At 41.2% G+C, this 19971-nt stretch overlaps 1 protein-coding gene across 2 annotated transcripts in view; it reads left to right on the top strand.

Moving 5' to 3' along the window:
* The window catches only part of MAST4 (microtubule associated serine/threonine kinase family member 4), a 579145-nt gene that overhangs the window by 139934 nt on the left and 419240 nt on the right, over positions 1 to 19971 (top strand). For both annotated transcript variants that reach the window (XM_047859677.1, XM_047859625.1), the window contains exon 2: positions 7551 to 7704. In XM_047859677.1, the coding sequence (XP_047715633.1) occupies positions 7551 to 7704 (154 nt within the window). The remainder of the gene's footprint in view (positions 1 to 7550; positions 7705 to 19971) is intronic.

Raw genomic sequence — 19971 nt, forward strand, 5'->3', positions numbered from 1 at the left:
ATCACACAGGGGTTAGTGTTCAACATATGAATTTGGTGGGAACACAAATAGTCCGCAGCAGAGGGTAAAGTGGAATCCAGAGTGAAGTTTGTGCAGCAACCGGGCCCATGAAGTCTTGATGGAGATTGGACCTACCACAGTTGGTGATGATGGGCTGCCCAGGCTTTGCCCTGTGATTTCTGGCGGTTGAATGAGAGAACTGTGATGAATTAGGTGGGGTTTCCAGGGTGCAGGCAGACTAGAGGCCAGCAGAAGCACACCTGATAGTACTGCAGAGAACCTACCAGCATTTCTCAAGGTTTCTATCTCACCAACCAGAAAGAAGCTTCTGGCAGGCAGGGAGTTTTGTCTGCCGTCGCGCCCAGAGGCAAACTTGGCACATAACTGCTTAACAGAATTGTTTCATTAAGAGGATTCTTGACACGGAGGGCACTAATAGAGGTCCTTCCTCACTTGTTGATACATGCAGAACTTCCATGGCTGTTTCTTACAGTATCATTAAATGGAAACATGCATTCTGGGTGGCACAGTCCACAATGAGAGTCAGCAAAATAAATGGGCCCCCCTGCAGCGTGGTTCAAGATGGTAGCTCAGTCAGTGTCGACTCGGTCTGTGTAGTTAGATTTTAAGATGCTGGGGAAAGGAAGGTTGCATATTCTTCATGCGGTGGTGAGCCTATGAAATGTTTCTTCTCGATTTGAATAGTGTAGAATAGAGGTAAGAATTCAGAGGTGCCCTTCAGAAGGGTCAGGTGAAAGCCGTATGCTTTACCAGTCAACAAGCTGAGAGAAAGTGGAACTTGAGCTGAACTACAGTGACAGTTATGGGCAGCATTCTTAGTAAATGAGTGCTTTAACATGCCAAGCACTGTGTTAAGCCCTTTTCATTCATCATCCACCTGTATCCTCCCCACCTCTTAGGCTCATACTTGAGAGAGGAGTCAAGTAGTTGGCCAAGGCATGGCACTGTGATGCTGCCCCTGAGAGTTCAGATTTGGGTTAGGCTCCTTCCATACAGCTGTGCCTCATGTACGCTGAACACCCTATAGCTTGAGAATCACAGCTGGAAATAATTGTAAAGCAGTACAAGCCAAGTTCTCCTCTGAGCCATAAAGAAAAGTAAGACAACTCAGTAAAATCGTAATCTGTTTAATTTCCTTGCAAACCATTTGTGATGAAGTACACATGCAGAGATGTTTGCGAATGAGGTGACTTCCTCTATGGCAGTTTCAATAACCAGCGCAGCTAACATTTATTCTACACTTACTGTGTTCTGTGCATGTTTTAAGCGCGTATATGAATTCTTTTAATCTCCACAACAACCACAGGAGATAGTATTATTACTAACGTTTTGTGGGTGAGGAAACGAGCATAGAAATAGTTAATTGTCTTAATTAGGATGGTAAGCTTTGACTTTTCTAACTACTGCGAAATTAGTATGAATCTCGTAATGACTGTCTTAAAGATAGAACTCTATTCTGTCAAATTTTAAAATGTTGTTTATAGGTTTTGGTTTAAAAGTAAATAAAACCCTGTGAAGTACAGTCAGTTCAGGTTGCTCATTTGATTCCTTTTTGGATGGAGGCAGTAGAACAGGTAATTAAGATTATAAGCATAGTCTATGCAATTTGTTAATTATTCATTTCATACCTTAAGTTTCTTAGAATATTTAATATCAAGAAACAGAATAACTGAACCTGGTCTTCATAACCCCATGTTACTAGTCAGTCTCTTACTCTTTTTTTCTTTTCTTTTCTTTTCTTTTTTTTTTTTAGCATAAAAAAGACTACTGGTGAGCCTCATTGTGTATGCAAGTGACATTGATGATCCAGGTGAACTAATGAACTTTGGCCTTAGGGCACATGCATTCTGGATGGGTCTTTAAAATGCATGTCCCACATCTTGGGAATGAATGGGGAATTACAGCAAAGAGAAGAGAGTGTAGGGAGAGGCTTGGATTGATAGACACAACTGAATATGCTCGTTAGGATATAGTTAAGAGGCCGAATAATTCATTATTTAGAAATCACCTTCAGAGGCAGCGGTGTTAAAAAAAATTAGCATATTAGTTTGTATATAGAAAGATTCTTTAAAAAGGTGACGTTTGCTATAACCTCAGGGTCTTTTTCATACATGAAACGTTCAATTTTGTCAAAATGCTGTGGACTGCATTTAGCATTTTCACCTTGAGTAACATTTAATGTAATCTTATTCAGCTTTGTCCAACAGTAAAAACTGTTAATTGTACGTGGTTTTTGTTTTTTGGTTATATTTTAAACGAAATACCAGAGATTGCCATTCATTTGTTCTTTCAACCAATGTTTACACGGTGCCTTTTATGTAGAGCAGTGGACAAATGGAACAGACTAGTATGTAATTTCATGCAACTTAGGATCTAGTGGGAGAAGGAAAACAAATATAGAAGATCTAACATGGGGTGAGAGATGCTAAAAAGAAGCATAAAGAAGGGAATGAAGCAGTGGGCATGCTGTTTTACACAAAGCAGTTGGAGAACCCCCCCATGGAAGACTGACTATTGAATAGAGACCTGGAGGGTGGGAGTTTGATGGGGGGGGGCAGAGCATGATAGCTAATATCTGGAGTGCATCTCAAGCAGAGGCCATGCTCAAGGTAAGGGTGCTGGGTGCGAAGATGCCTGGAGCACCGAGGTGCAGTAACAGGCCAAGGTAGAGCAAGTGAAATAGTAGCTGGGATCAGAGACTTGTGAGTAGAGGTGGAACGACCCGTAAGGCATTGCCAGGACTTTGGGTTTTGCTCTGGGTGAGGGGAAGGGGAGGCCGGAGGACCCCAGCAGACGATGTGGAGCATCTGGCTTATGTTTTAGATGGTCGCTGGCTGCTGTGCTGAGACAAGGATGGAAACAGGTCTGGATGGCAGGGATAAGCTTGGTAGCAGTAGGAATGGGGAAGTGATTGGATTCTGCATATGTGTATTTTGGAGGTTAGTTTAGAGGAATTTGATATGGAGTGAACACAGAAGTTCAGAATAATTGTAAGGTTTGTGACTTGACTAGCTAGATAAAAGGACTTGCAATTTACTGAAAAGGGAAAAACGGGTTTATGTCCATATGATCACTGTGATGGTGTAGAAACTGTGAATTAGAGAACTTGTGTGCTCGAGTGTGAGTGTATCTGGAGGGGAGGTTGGAGAAAATAGTTAAGAAGGCTGCAAATTGAATGTTCATTGAAAGTTTGGATATGCCCTTTTAGAGAGAGATGATGGTACTCCTGGGGGCTATAGCCATAGAACAATACACCCATGGTCCATGTTTGGAGATGGTGGTGGTGGGGATGGCAGAGACACTAAAAATAAGATCAAGATTCCTTGGTAATTTGCCTTTACCTGTATTTTCATTCATTCATTCATTCATTCATTCATTCATTCATTTTATTTATTTATTTATTCATTCAATTTATTTTTTGAGAGAGAGAGAGAGAGAGCACAAGTGGAGGAGGGGCAGAGAGAGAGAGAGAGGGAGAGAGACAATCCCAAGCAGGCTCTTTGCTGTCAGCACAGAGCCCTACTCGGGAATCGATTGCACCAACTGGGAGATCATGACCTGAGTTGAAATCAAGAGTCGGATGCCTAACCAACTGAACCACTCAGGCGCTCCTACCTGTACTTTTAATTCATTTTCACTGATGGTAGAAGCCATATTGTGACAGTGATGGGTTCTTCTCTTTTTCTCAGCCTGAGCATTGTAAACAGCCAACAGTGAATGGAGGTGATAAACTCAAAAAACACAGATGCAGAGTTCTAGTGATAAGCTTCTCAATAGGACTGAGAATTTTGGAAACTTTGCACTAAATGTGCACCAGACTTCTAGTAGTTGTATTATAGTTTCCATACACCCTTTGTTCTCTAAGATGCTTCCATGCTTCCTGTGATAGACTGCTAGCTACAGAAGTTGTTGACATGTATGTGGTGTGTTTGGTCCCTATCTGTCTGACTTCGACATTTAATGATATGCCACTGGACCTCTTCAAACTGTTTTGTGGTTCTTGGAACTGCAGGAGGATGAGAAAACTAAACTGGGAAGCTTTGAGCAAATGGGATCCACCACAAATCAATATTTGCTATTGGTGAATGAGGTAAGGTTGTATTTCTGCAGAATGTGTCTTTGCAGGCTAGTTTGTGGCTAGCAGCGACTAGGTAAGTATGTGACAAGGGAAGAGGGCTATCTCTTGATAGGAATGCATTGTCTGCTTGGTGACAAAAATTAGAAGTCTGTGAAGCAGGCATGATAAGTTCAGGCTTCATTGTTTGGTTTAAAGACAAGCTCTGTCGTTAGCTGAACTTCCTGTAGTATGAAGACGTGGGGAGTTTGGAAAAGTTGGAAAACATTAAACGGGAATCCTTTAAAGGGCTGTGTCTGAAGTTATAAGTTTGATGTCTACCATAAGCTCTAGGGTGTGATGAAATATTTGCCATTGGAGTATGAGTATTTGAATCAGGACAAAAAATGAAAAAGAAATCGCAGGGCTGCAGTGGACCATTTTGAGAAGCTTTGACTAATTGTAGAAAGAACATTGAGCCCCTGACAAGCCAGCAAATTTGGAAAAATGATCTATTTAGAGAGAGCCCTGTTGGGATTGTGATTTGATGTGAAGAAGGAAATGGGATCCTGGAACATGGTGCTACGCTTACAGGTTTTTCTCCTTAGACTGTGTTTGAAACGTTGACAGCCCTCACAGTTCACTGACTCCATTTTCCCAGATTTAAAATAATACTCCCCTCTTGAGGTTGCGGTTCTGATTAGAAATGCCGGGTTATGGACTAATAGCTCATGGCTATATATGTGATGAAATAGATTTTCTTTTTTGTTTGTTTTCTTTTACTTTTTTCTTGATTTCCTTCCTCGCCTGCATTTGTTTCATCTTCTAGGGCTTTGTTTGGAAATATGCAAGGAAATCACATAATTCTTACTTAGGAATTATCTTCCTTTTTATTTTTCCACCCTCTGTTAACTTGTGATATAACACTCTTCCCCAGAGAGAGTAATTGTAATTCTGCAAGCTGAAAAATTTAACTTCAGGTGAAAAAGAAGGAGCAGAAGTTGATGAACCCTTAAACAATAAATATTTGTATTTTATGCAGCTGCCACTAGTAATTGGGAGAAAATAACTAAGTGGAATGGACTCTAAGTCACTCAGATACTCTCAGGGGTTCTGGATGCATTTACGGGATCCAGTAGCTGGCTATTGGGGAACGTTGTGTTGAATGTCTGTGACACATTGCCACCTTGTGGCTGCAAGCTTTCCTTTTAAGGCAAAAGCAAATTCCTAGTATTGAGTCCACATGGTAGAATCTTATTTTATATTTTCCCTACTATTTATAATTCAAGGTGATAACGAAAGATTTGAGACACTTAAAAGGATACCTGTAATACAGGGTAGGAGAATTGAAGAGAATGTCCTTGTTCTCAGAAGAGGCATATTGAAGTTTTGGGGGGTGAAGATCCATAATGCGTGCAACTCTCCACTGTGTGTGTGTGGGCGGGGGGAGAAGACAGAGGAAGAGAGAGCAAAGGTAGTATGGCAAAAGGTGGTAAAGGGAATACGGGTGCTCACTGTCATTGCCAAGAAAAAAGAAAAAAAAAAACAACAGAGTAAAGGCATAAAATGGAGCCATGAAGGAGACAAAAATAACTTCTACATTGTAAATTGATCAGACCACATTTGAACCACTGATTGCTTTCTGCATTTTCCAGTAGCTGGTGTGTCACTGTCCAGGGTTCTCTTGCTCCAATTTTGTGTCCGTAAGGTTTGAGGCCAGAGTATCTAAAATTCGATACAATTCCTTCTTAGAGGCTGTCCTAAGTAGGATGCTGTTGTAATGAACAGCAGACTCAACAAATAGCTTCCAAAAGTACAATCTGGGATCTTTTCCCTACTGATCTGGCTTGATCCTGGAGTGGAGGCACTGCTAGTTTTTCGAGGGCCTCTCACAATAATACTAAGTGGCCATGAAATACAGTAAGAAATTGACCAGCATTGAGTTTGAGGTGGTTACTTACTGACAAGTGCTTGAAGCCCAGATGTTGTGTGTTACTAATGAATACAGTGAGCTTGGGGGAGCACACATCTTGTGAGAGCTGAGCCAGTGAGGTCTGTTCTACCCCACTGCGCTTGGGAGGAGTTACTCATAGGCAGGGTTAAATTTCTTTTTGTGCCATCGTTTTGAGTATGCTGCACCACTTAGGCAAAATAGATCCATGATAGTGCTAATCTGCAAAAATTCAGACAGATATAACCAGATAGCTGTTTCTCTACCCATGAACACAAAGCAAAGCAAATCTCAGTGAAGCATCCCTAAAAATGTTCAGATTTGAGCAGCGCTACTGAAGTCTTGTCTGAATTTAAATTTCTACAAAGTTTTTTTTCTGTGGCATTTGGAATTTCCACGAATACCTTTTGTACTCCTTTCTTGTTCTTAATAACCATCTGGATAGATGTATATGCAAATGAGTATTTTTGTCCTCAGTAACCATCTATATATATATATGTATATGTATATATATATTGCATATATACTCTGAAGGTGAACATTTTAGAAGATGTGGCCCTATTCAAGTTTGAAAGGTTTTCTTAGAAAAGGAGGACAGATCTTGAAATAAGTGTTGTGACACAAGGGATTCTTTTGTAGAAAGCTGTCTCTTGAAGTGATTTTAGTTTCTCTGATTCTTGTGACAGATTTTCTTTTAAAAGGCTATAAAGTGATATAGGGATGTATTGATTTGCATTAAGGGATGTGGTGCTGAGAAATTTCCCTTCCCTGCATGTATCTGTGAGCACCAGAAGCCTGTGGATTTTCTTTTGTGAACTACTAAAGAAGTGATCTATTGATTCTCTTTAGAACAATACTACTCATTTTTTAGAGACATCATGGCCCACAGAACGACATACACCTTACACAGTGAGTAAGGACACACACACACAAGTATAACTTAATCAGGCGATTCATGAAACTGTGCTTTTCCTTTGTTGGACTCTAACAACTTCTGCTACATTTAAACGAATCCTGGTTAGATCTACTAAATTTGGTTTCATGACCCACTAATTTGTTGGGACCCGCACTTTATTTATTTATTTTTTTTATTAATTTTTTTTTTTAACGTTTATTTATTTTTGAGACAGAGAGAGACAGAGCATGAACAGGGGAGGGGCAGAGAGAGAGGGAGACACAGAATTGGAAACAGGCTCCAGGCTCTGAGCCATCAGCCCAGAGCCCGACGCGGGGCTCGAACTCACGGACCGTGAGATCGTGACCTGAGCTGAAGTCGGAGGCTTAACCAACTGAGCCACCCAGGCGCCCCTGGGACCCGCACTTTAAACATCACTGCTGTTGAGATTTTGCGGTACGCCAGAATGTTCTTCAGATGTAGGACACAATAGTGAAACCCTGAATTCTCTACAGTAACCATATTAGGAACAGGCTTGGGAGAGAGGGATTTGGAGAAGGATAAGCAAGGGGGCTGGTGGGTGTTGAGAGTGTCCTCAGCCTGTGATGCCCCTGTGTTTGTCTCTACAGCTTGACCACATACTGTCACCTCCTCCCATGCCATTTCGGAAATGCAGCACCCCGGATGTGACTTCTGGTCCTGCAAAGTCACTGAAGTTTAAAAGACAGCTGAGTGAGGACGGGCGAGAGCTGCGGCGGGGAAGCCTGGGAGGAGCTCTCACAGGTGAGTCCTGAATGACCGACGTGCAAGAGGAGGAATTGCCTTGACTCACTGGCGGGTCCTCCCAGGTGGTGTGAAAATTGGCCTGCTTTGGAATGGGCCTGGCCCTCTGCAGACCCTTTGGTGAAATCTAATGCAATCCAGAGAGCAGTAAAATTGAGAATTTTATTGTTTCAAATTTTTGTTTAAATTCCACTTAGGTAACAAACAGTGTACTCCTGGTGTCAGGCTCATCCTAACAAGCTAAGTGGGTGATGGGTCTTAAGGAGGGCACGTGTTCTGAAATTGAGGATTTTACTGAGAAAGTTGACATACAACAGAAGGGACCTGCTAAAGCAGGTGTGTGTACAGATTTTGGCAAATATATTTACTTTTTAAAATGTTTATATATATTTTTTTTTAATTTTTTTTTCAACGTTTATTTATTTTTGGGACAGAGAGAGACAGAGCATGAACGGGGGAGGGGCAGAGAGAGAGGGAGACACAGAATCGGAAACAGGTTCCAGGCTCTGAGCCATCAGCCCAGAGCCCGACGCGGGGCTCGAACTCACGGACCGCGAGATCGTGACCTGGCTGAAGTCGGACGCTTAACTGATTGCGCCACCCAGGCGCCCCTTAAAGTGTTTATATATTTTGAGAGAGAAAGAGAGCAGGGGAGGGGCAGAGAGAGAGAGAGAGAGGGAGACCTCTGCAGGTCTCTTCGCTGTCACCGCAGAGCACCATGTGGGGCTTGATCTCACCAACTGTGAGATTATGGCCTCAGCCAAAATCAAGACTTGACTGACTAAGCCACCCAGGTGCCCCAATTTGGCAAATTTTATACACCAGCGTAGCTACCACCACAGTTGAGATATAAAACCTTTCCTGTGCCCTGTTTTTGTCTCTCCTGCTCTCATCCCTCATTTCTCGGCCCCAGGCGACCAGCGATCTGCTTTTCCTCACTGCAGATTCGATTTACCTCGAGAATTTAACATTAATAGAATCAAATGGTACATGTTCTTTTGTGCCAGGCTTCTTTTGCTCAGTATGTTTTGAAGATTCATCTGTGTTTGTGCATGCATCAGTAGTGTATATTGAACTTTATAAGGAACTGCCAAACTGTTTCCAAAATTGTACCGTTTTACATTCCCACCAGCGACAGATGAGCAATCTAATTGCTCTGCATTCTTGCCAACTTGTGGTATTGCCAGGTATTGAGTTGTTTTTTGATTTTAGCCATTTTAATGGATAGATAGTCATATCACATCAGGGATTTATTTTGTATGTTCTTGATGACTTAAGTGGTGTTGAACATCTTTGCATGTGCTTATTGGACGTTCGTTTATCATTTGTGAAATGTCTTCACAGCTTTCATCCTTTTATTTTCCTTCTCACCCATTTTTCAGTCATGTTGTTAAATTTAATTTAAACATTTTCGAATACAGAGAAAACACAAATCACTTGTATTGACTTGAAACATAGCCAGCCTAAGATAATTTAAAGTGCTTTGAAGTAACACACCATATAAATTTTTCATATTACTCACCTTTAAATCACTGAGGGTTATTTCTTTTTCTTTCTGAGTGCTTTTTTCTGTGAATATAAATATCTTTGGACAAACTGGTTTTTATTTTATTATTCTTTATATGTTTGTTTTTGAGAGAGAGCATGCACATGTGGAGAGGGGCAGAGCAAGAGGGAGAGAGAGAATCCCAAGCAGGCTCCACACTGTCAGCACAGAGCCCGATGTGGGGCTCAGTCTCACAAACCGTGAGATCATGACCTGTGCTGAAATCAAAAATTGGACACTTAAGTGACTGAGCCACCCAGGGGCCCAAGAAACAGATTATTAAATCCCAAAGCAGAGTTTTCTCTGTATATGACAAGTTTTCTCTGCCAGTTCCTAAATGGTCTGAAAAGTAAGTTGAGTTATTCACATTTTTTGGAGAATCCTGGATTTTGACTTCTGAGAGATAAATTTCTGGTAACAGCAAGGATTCTGTCATAGGCTCAGTAGACTTTAGAACATTTGACCCATTGTGGCATACTGCAGGGTGAAATTGACCTCAGGCCAAGGGGAAGAAATTCACCAAAGACTGCTTCACTTCACTAAGTTTAGGCAAATGTTCATACTTGAGTTATACTGATATTCTTGAATGCTTGTAAGGATATTTTTCTTTGCTTTCCTTTACAGATTGAGACTATTTGCTTTTTTAAGCGGGAGATCCTAAACATTGTTTAGTCCAACCCTTTTTTGTAAGTGGAGAAATTAAATCTTAATGGTTAAAAGACTCATCCCTTTCCTTACTCATTTCACTTAGGAAATTTACTTACTTTGGTTATACTATTTTTGACCAAAAGGAGGGGCAGTAATGATTCTCTCCAATTTTTGCTAGAGGAGTACACTTAAAGCTTTAAAACAATGCAGAGGTATAGCTCTTGATGCAGATAAATGACCTGAGTCATGAAATTTGACCTACAGCTTAAAAAAAAATCTGAAGTTGACTCCCATTTCATAATCTCAATAGCTCTAGCAATCCTACTCTTAAAAATTTAGTGTGCTATATATACAGTTTATTTTATTTTATTTTATTTTATTTTATTTTATTTTATTTTATTTTATTAAAGTTTTTATTTATTTTTGAGACAGAGAGAGACAGAGCATGAACGGGGGAGGGTCAGAGAGAGGGAGACACAGAATCTGAAACAGGCTCCAGGCTCTGAGCTGTCAGCACAGAGCCTGACGCAGGGCTCGAACTCACGGACCGCGAGATCATGACCTGAGCCGAAGTCGGCCGCTTAACCAACTGAGCCACCCAGGTGCCCCTATTTTATTTTTTTATATACACCTTTACATTTTTATATATACTTCTATATGATTAAATGTCAGGTTATGTAATTTTCAAAAATGTTTATTAGCCCTTGAGAGAGAGAGAGAGAGAGCGCTTAAAAGAATCTCATGAATGTCAGTTTTTTAAAAACAGTTTCTTGTAAGTTTGATTAGAGTATGAAGAAAACATTCTAATTGGTCCTCTAAATAGCTTAGCTAAGGATATGATGAAAGAATTTATGCCAAGCCCTTAGCCCAGCCATGGGTGGCTATGAATATTATGTGCAGCATGGATTGAATTTGGGGTGTTTGCACTTGGTGGGGAACTTGGGCTTCTGAACATCAGTTTGGATCCTTTATCCATTGAGTTTCCATCTGTCTCAGGCACTGTTCCAGTATTGGGTTGCAGTAGAAAGAAAACATCATTTCTGATATTGAAGAGTTTCTACTAGTAATAGGCACCTGTGAATTATCACATGTGATCTTACCTTGGGATATACTTGTTGCTAAACTTAATTAAGTCAAAGTAACTGGTTTTGCCATCAGAAGTCTGTACCTGATATATTTTGTAACATCAAGACTAGCCATCTTCATATTGCTTAGCTTTGTTTTAATCTTAAAGACTCTTTTCTTTGGCAATTTTTTACTGCTTTCTTTAAAACAAAGATTCTGTGAAGGCTTATAGCTTAAAATTTTTGCCACTCAGTTATCCTTGATAAGTTTCATTGAACTCTGCTTTTTGAGGGGAAGATCTATGATGTTTTCATCTAGTTGTCACTAATAATAATGAGAGCTAACCTTGAGAGCTTGCTATGTAGCATGCATTGTTTTTAGGGAATTATATTTATTGCCTTAATTTTTTCTTAAACATCTTTATCCCCCTATGAAGGGCAGTCTTATCCCCATGTTACAGATGAAAAAACTGAGGAACAAATAGTTTGACTGAATTGCACAAGATCATGGTGTTCACAAACAGCACAGCCAAGATTTGAGCCTGAGTGTTGTGGCTCTGAAGTCCATTCTTGTAAATACTGCACTGTTCGTAGTGCAGTAGGTGCCAGTAGGTTTCTAGTAAACTCCAGCACAGTTAATTGGAGTGAATGCTAGGGGGGAAAATCTTTGCTCATTTGGGATCCAGGGCTGACTCAATCTATAGGGATCCTGGTCCCTTAATTGCAAAAGTAAATTAAAACTATACAATTAATAATTAAACAATTACACATTTGTTAACCCAGCCATTCTATGTCTCCCATTTCATCACAAGGAAATAGTTGTGAATGGGTGCAGAGAAATAACAATAGTGATATTTAGATCAGCATCATTTATTAGAATTAAAATTGCTTATCATCTAACTACCTGGCAAAAGATATTGGCTAAACATATTATAGTATACACATAAAATGGAAAGTAACTGTAAACATTAAATATCGTGTAGTAGAAGAATATGTTGTAACATTGACATAGTCTCCCAATATGTTTTTAATATGAAATCCCATTGTTCAGTGGTCTCATGGCCTTGATTGCTTCCTAGGTCTTGCTACAAATGTAAGGAAATAATTGTATATATAACAAGGGGGAGGAAGACAGTTCCTGGGATGATTGTTGACTGGGTTCCCTTTAAAAATGGGCATGTGAAGGATGTTATGGCCTTCTTTTACACCCTGCAGTTCTATCCATGAGACATGTTTTGCCACTGAGATTTCCTGAGGCATTAAGTGGTTTATCAGTTGGTGACAATATTGTATAACTACAAACTTTCATTGGCAGACAAGTATTTCTTATTTACGTGGTTGCAGGTCAGCTGGGTTTTGGATCATTTTGTCTGGGCTCTGCTAGGATTGGGTCTAGGATGCTATTTGAGTCCAGATTTGCACAATGTGTCTGTCTTCTTTCTTGGACCAGCAGCTAGGCAAGGCATCATATTCTGGTAAAAGACAGGAGCATGAGAGTGCATATCCACCAGCTCAGGCATGCTTCAAGCCTCTGGGGACATCATGTCTTCTAATTTTGTATTGGCCAAAGCAAGTCACATGGTCAAGCCCAGAGTTAAGGGGTAGAAACATGTCCTACCCACATGGTATCTAGGCCAAGATGCAGATATATAACACTAATGCAGGGTAGCAAAGAATTGGGACCAATAATTCCATTTGTCATAATTAGCCTCTCTCTCTCTCTTTTTTTTTTTCTTTTGCCTTTACCTATTTTTTAATTATTACAGTGATATCTGTTTGATGTAGACAAATGTAGACAAAGTATCGGTACTTTTTCTTTTTTCAGGGCTAGCTTTTAAACAACAAACACAGAGTTGACTGTATTCAACTCTGCCTGATTTTTTTTTTTTTAATTTTATTTTGGAGGCTAAAGCTATCTTCTCTCTTTATGGCTTGCAACTTGCTAAGTAGGCAACCAGAAGCATCATGTAAACACTGAGCTTTGGGAACCCTGATGAGTAAGAGGAGTGTTATTCTAATCATTATACAGACCCTTAAGTCTAGGCATAAGTATGTGGTAATGTACTTGACAGTTCACAGCAAGGGAGCTGCACAATGAAGGACAGAACCTCAGGATCTTGAGTCCTGGCTTCTTGATATGCGAAGCAGTGTCCTCAATCCAGGTCCTGAATTTCACAACTATGATACATATTGGAGCCCTAATGGTCAGAAAAGGCAGGATTCTTTTCCTTATGAGGAAAATTGTATTTTTCAAAACTTACTGGCTTGTTTGGAGTGTAAAACAAAGGAATCTATATATGTTTGCAAGTTGCATCTAATAATAATAAACCAACTTTGTAGATAGTATAAACTAGAATTTGTAACAGTGTTGTGGTGTTCTATCTTGGGGAAAATATTGAGACATTTTTCTTTCTTGGACTATGGAAATCAGTTTGGAATAACATCTGAAAAATTTTTAAAAGCATTTCAGAGTGAATTCTACTTCAAGACAGAAAAGAAAAACAAACAACCCTATCCTAAAAAAAGCTTTTTTTTTTCCTTTTCTTTAAAATTAACCTGGCGGCCATTGTGTTTTAGTGCTGTGTAGAGGTTAATGGGTTTTCCATCCTAGAGGCCTCCTTAGCTTACTGGGTGAGACCAAGAATTCAGATTAAAGTGAATTTACATAAAATAAGACCTCATTTTTTTTATGGGTAGCCTTGGTATTTAGCAAATATTGCTCCTAAAAGTTCTCCTTGATGCCCTAGATTTTTTATGGTCATAATTTCATCCAAAGAATGCCTATACAATGGTGACGTGTGTTAGAATGCCATAACAAACAAACCAAAACCTATCAGTGGCTTATCACAATGCTTATTTATTTCCTACTCATGTACATGTTTTTGGTTAGCAGGCAGCTGTCTTCCTCACGCTGAGTCAGGGACCCACGCTCCTTCCATCTTCTGGTTTTGTTCTTCCCTGTGGCCTTAATATACTTTGCTTCTGGATGATAGAAGTAAGAAAAAAAAAAAGGAGAAAGCTTTCCGTCTTCTTAAAAGTCCCAGCCTAGAAGAGACACATTCTTCTTGTCCATTCACATTCTTTCTGTCAAGATTATGTCACATGGTCACAGCCAAATGCCAGCCTGGTGCTGCTCTTGGGAGGAGGTGAGGGGACTAGCATGGTCCTTCTGGGCCGTTGCCTATTTGTACAGCTACAAAAGAGTCAATGGCAACATGGTGCTTACTGAGTTGGGGAAGCCTGAGAGAGAAATAGGTCTTACTAAAGAAATAGAATGTGGTAATTTCCCTTCGCTAACTGTGTATGTCAGGACTGTGGGATCGCAAAAAGGGAGAGTTGTATTTTGAGAAGGAAAGAATTGGCCCCATGTCAGGAAGATGGCTCTAAATGGTTATTGGAATCTGCAGTATGGTCATTGATAACCTTGGGGACAGTAGTGAAGTGGGACAAAAAGCTAGAATGGAGTGGGTTAAGAGCAAACGGTAGTTAAGGAATGAGAGGTAGCTAGTGGGTAGACAGTTGAGTGTAGATAGCTCTCTTGAAAAGTGCTGCTGTGTAAGGGAGTAGACACATTGTGGGAGCTGGAAAAGTTTAAGGGGTCAAAAGGAGACCTCTTAGCGTGGGGTCCATGTGAGCATGTTTGTCAGGTGTTGAGAATGGCAGTGAAGAAAGCCAAAGTAAAGGGCTTCCGCAGGAACCTGGCAAGGTATCCAGAGCACATGTAAGAAGGTGGGCTTTTTTATGGGAGAAGGGGCACTTCCTTTCTTGTCATCAGAGGAAGGAGGCAAGAAAGGATGCAAAAGTGGATCTATGTCATGGAATACTATTCAGCAGTAAAAAGGAATGAACTATTGATGGGGATGGCGGCCTGGGTGAATCTCCAGAGAATTAGACTGCATTAAAAACAAAAAAAGCTTGCTGTATAATTCCATTTGTGTATACCATTCTCAAAGTGACACGCTTGTAGGAATGGGGAACTGGTGAGCAGTTGCCGGGGCTTTAGGAGGGGGAGATGGGAGGGGAGTAAGTGTGTCTCTAAATCGATGACATGCGGGATCCTCTGCTGATGGACATGTTCTGTATCTTGACTGTGTCCAAGTCGTTATCCTGATGCTTATTGTACACTATGGTCTTGCGGAGTGTTACCGTTGAGGAAAACCCGGCAAAGCGTGCCTGGGTTCTCTCTATATTATTTCTTACTACTGCATACGAATCTACATTTATCTCAAGAGAATAAGAAGTTTCATTTTTAAATGTCTCATTTCCATATCACTGCTGTCAATAAATTTTCTTGATAAAAAGTAGGTAGTTTAATAGATTTGGTAGCTTCGCTTTTCTCCATGCATTATAAGACCCCTGGGTAGCAGTTGGGAGGGTTATATGGGAGTCGAGTAGAGAGGGAAGTCAAATGGCCTTGGAGAACAGGAAAGGAGCTGTAAATGTGGTAGGATTGCTTTGGAGTGTTAACAACCCATTTAAGGTCTGAGGTCATGAACTGCAAGTGAAGGCTATTGACATGTTTGAGGAAAAGGTAAGGCCCCAGTGAAATGTGTGTAGTGGGAACAGTACTTCCACAGAACATGGATAGCAGAGAACCCAGATTGAGGGTCGTGTGAAGGTAGTGGTGGGGAGAGTGGGGTTGAGCTGTTTAAGAACAAGTGGAGTTTTGGTGCCTTTGGTGGAATTTCTCAGTGGTAAAGCCAAAGCCCAAGGGAGTTTGGAAGGAGGAGTGGTAGTGGGCACTTGGGCATGTGGTTGTATTTGGGACTGAGCACTATGTGGGCTAAGTTGGGTTTACCCAGGCCCTGAAGGTTGAGTGCAATGTTAGTATTTTGATATATGGCAAAATTGGAAACTCTCAGAGGGCAAAGACATTGGCAGTTGTTGTAAATGGTACTCTTTTGTGGTACTTCCCATCTGGGTTCTTGGTTCTTGGACAACAGAGAAAAAAAATCCCGGATCCATTGAAAATTCACACTTAAGGTCGTACTGATTTAAAAACATCCTATTTCTATTTGTTTTGTGATTTGCCAATACTTTAAAAATTGCCAGACTGGGGGCTTCTGGCTGGTTGGTTAAGCATCTGACTCTTGATTTGGGCTCAGGTCATGATCTCATGGTTCATGTGTTCCAACCTACATCACGCTCCATGCTAAATGAATAAATGAACCAATGAATCATTGAGTCAATGAATCAATTAGTCAATGAGTCAGTGAGTCAGTGAATCTCTCTCTCTCTCTCTCTCTCTCTCTCTCTCTCTCTCTCTATCTCTGGGCTGAAGGCATGTAACTGGGAATAGGAATTTTTTTTTTACATTAGTTGAGTGTTCTCTTAGAACTTAAAAAATTGTATAGTTCGTCAACAGTTGCTAAGGAAGTTGGAGGATGTCTACGCATTTTTCTGAGTCACCAAGCAGTCAAGAGGCAAATCCATTAGTACCTTCTTCCTGGTGAGAGTGCCTGCTTTTAAATAGTCTTTGAAATCATTGCTGTCTTCACTGCCCCTATGTCATTCTGTGTCTGGATGTTTTGTTGGTATCTAGGTGTTCTAATTACAAGATGACTCTTGTGGTGTATTTTTGTTGTGCAATCTCTCCTTGCCAGAGTAGGTATAGCTCCAGAGACTTGAACTTAATGGGGCATGCAGCCACTTCCTTTGGCAGGTGCTGCCTCCCAGTGTCTGTCTGTCAGGAAGCCTTCTGCTGTGGCTCATCTCTCATGCTGGTGGCCCACCAGTGTGTCATTGCTTCACCTGACAGAGTGATCACAAGGTGGTTCCCCGGACCCTGGTGCCCTGCTGCCTCAAACTGACATGTGGCAACCTTGTTCTGAGCCAGGCTGGACAGACCTCTTTGAAAGTCAAATACATACTCTTTCAGGCCTCTTGGACCAAGGAGGCCTTCCCAAGAGGTGAGGATGTCAGGCATGCTGGGAGAATTAATTAAGGGATGAGTCTAAATGAGGACTTGAAGAATCAAATGTGTTTTTCTTATACCGGAAATCAGATGAGAGACTAGGCTGTTTGCTTTGAAGTAGTGTGAGTTCCAGAGAGTGCTGGGAGCCATGCTAGGTCAGCAAATCTAGCTTTTCAGAAAGCCACTTGACAATTTTATACCAGATAGGAGGACTTCAAAATTAGTTCTGAGTGTTAATTAAGATGTTGAAAGGAGACTCAGTTTCCCTTAAGTCTTTTGAGGTGCCTTCTGCAGACCAAAAAGTAGCTTGGGTCTTAAATCGCTGCTGGTCTAGAATTTCAAGGTCACTAGGGTAGGAAAATCAGTTGAATACTTACATAGAACTGAACCATCTGACTTCCAAAATTGAGTTGGCCTTCTTGACCTTCAGCTGGGTGTGGTGGATGTGGCAAATCAAATGTGGTAAGGTCAGTTTTTGTTGGTATTATTTCATTTTATTTACTTTTTAAAAATCTTTTATATGTTTATTTATTTTAAGAGAGACAGAGTGAGTGGGGGAGGGGTAGAGAGAGAGAGGGAGACAGAGAATCCCAAGCAGGCTCTGCACTACCAAGCACAGAGCTGGATGTGGGACTTGAACCCACGAAACCATGAGGTCTTGACATGATCCGAACGAAGAGTCACACGCTTAACAGACCGAGCCACCCAGGAGCCCCAAGTGATGGTATTATTTTAAAATAATTTGTATTTGTCTAGGCTTCTGGGTGGCTCATTTGGTTAAGTGTCTGACTCTTGACTCTTCATTTTAGCTCAGGCCATGATCTCATGTTCCATGGGTTCAAGCCCCACATCGGGCTCTGCACTGAGAGTGAGCAGCCTATTTGGGATTCTCTGTCTCTCCCCTGCCTCTGCCCCTCCCCAACTCGTGCTCTCTGTCTCTCTCTCTCTCAGAATACATAGATACACCAAAATAAAAAGTTGTGTGTGTCTAAATATGTAAGGAAGCTCTCTATATCAATGAGACTAATGAAGAAACTTAACAGAAACAAACCAAAGATGCGTGAATGTTCACATGAACAAAGCACTAGGCTTCCTCATTCACCCTTTTGGTCTCTCTCTTGCTCCCTTCATGTCTTGCCCATATTTTTTGTGTTCTAACATGGTTCTATAAATAACAGACTTGGGTTATTCCTGAGAGAAGAATGAATTTATTGAATCCATGTATCAAAAATTCAAGTTGTTTGTTCTTTTTTTTTTTAAAGTTTAGTTATTTATTTTTGAGAGAGCATGAGCAGGGGAGGGGCAGAGAGGGATGGAGAGACACAGAGAGAGTGAGAATCTCAAGCAGGCTCCATGCTGTCAGCACAGAGCCTGATGAGGGGCTCAAATCCCTGAACTGTGAGATCATGACTTGAGCCAACACCAAGAATTAGACTGTCACCCGACTGAGCCACTGAGGTGCCTGGAAAATTCAAGTTGTTTGTTCTTAAAACTTACTTTAGAAGAGAAAGTTGATTTCACTTGGAGTTGTATGGTTTGGTTTGGCATTTTTATCAAGGAGTTGACTTTTTGAAGGGGGATTATCATGTTCTTTTTTGTTTTCTCTCTGCTGATTTTATATTTTTGTACATTCCTGAAAATTTGTTTTGCCCTGATAGGGTGGACTGAGGCCAAGTGTGGCTGGACGTGGTTTTCCCATCCTTTATGCCTTGTGTACTTTCAGGTTCAGAAAGGCATGCAGATTCTAAGCTTATCTTCTCAGCCCCATGTATGTATCATCTATAAAAGATGGATTGGTTTTAGCTCCCCGTGACACTTTTTGGTATATGTGAGGATGCCACAAAAGTTGAATTGACAGTATTGTAGTTAAAAGCATGAAATACAAAGTTAAATAACAGAAAATCAGTATGGCCCATTAAATCCCACAGACAGCACTCTTAGTAGGCAGGGGGGGCGCCCGGGTGGCTCAGTCAGTTAAGCGTCCAACTTAAGTTGATTAAGCGTCCGACTTCAGCTCAGGTCATGATCTTGCTGTCCATGAGTTTGAGCCCCACGTTGGGCTCTGTGCTGACAGCTCAGAGCCTGGAGCCTGCTTCAGATTTTGTATCTCCCTCTCTCTCCCTGCCCCTCCCCTGCTCACACTCTGTCTGTCTGCCTGTCTGTCTGTCTGTCTCTCTCTCTCATAAAATAATAAAAAAAAATAATTAGTAGGGAAGGGAAGATACGGTTGGGGAATGCAAGGGAGATGGTGGGTGCTGCCATTTCATGCCACTCTAGAGCCACATGTATGCAGTTGGATATGGGCGACTGGCTGTTTTGGTGACATTGTCTTAATGTGTGCAGTGAAACGTACCACATCTGCTCAGAAGTGCACGTGAGGTGCTAAGTGCTCATGTGCCGGAACCCTCTGGACAACACATGCGTGGTAGTGGGGTGCGATGCAGTAGCGTTTGGGGGAGGCATGGATCAGAATGGGATACGTGGAGTAGATTGAATGGGGTTTCAAGATGGAAAGCAAGTGACTTGCCTGGGTGACTTGGTAGGTTACGCACTGCTCTTGCAGGGTGTTATGGGAACCATGAAATGGGGCTCAGAGGCCCAGATGCTGGTGACAAGCATACCTTTAAGTAAAGCATGGCTCGGTTTCTGATGCCTAATTTCATCCTCTGTAAAATGAACAGGTTGGATCAGACAGCCTCCAAGTCCCTTCAAACTTGAGTAGTAAATAATTTTAGTTACCAAGATGAGATGGGGGGGGTAGTCTTTGCAGAGACCGGTTTCCCTTCATTTTCTCCCTTCACACGTAAATATTTTGTCCACTGTTGAGCTCAGAAACCCACTGTCTCCCCTGGAGGAGCATTCCAGTGATGTCCTGTCACCAGCCTCTGAAACTGAGTACCCCAGGCCATCTATCTCTTGTTTAAAGCTCATTTTCAGTGGTGAATCAAAGATCAAGAATGTAGACCTGTTTTTTACTTCCTGGGTGGAAACCGAAAATGAAGCTGACTGTATGTCAACTCCATAGTAAGAGTATAAGGAAAGGAATGCAAATGCCACCAACCGGGAAGTTTAAAGATTTATAAAAATTAGTGTTC

This window comes from Prionailurus viverrinus, chromosome A1 (genome assembly GCF_022837055.1).
Source record: "Prionailurus viverrinus isolate Anna chromosome A1, UM_Priviv_1.0, whole genome shotgun sequence".
Lineage (NCBI taxonomy): Eukaryota > Metazoa > Chordata > Mammalia > Carnivora > Felidae > Prionailurus > Prionailurus viverrinus.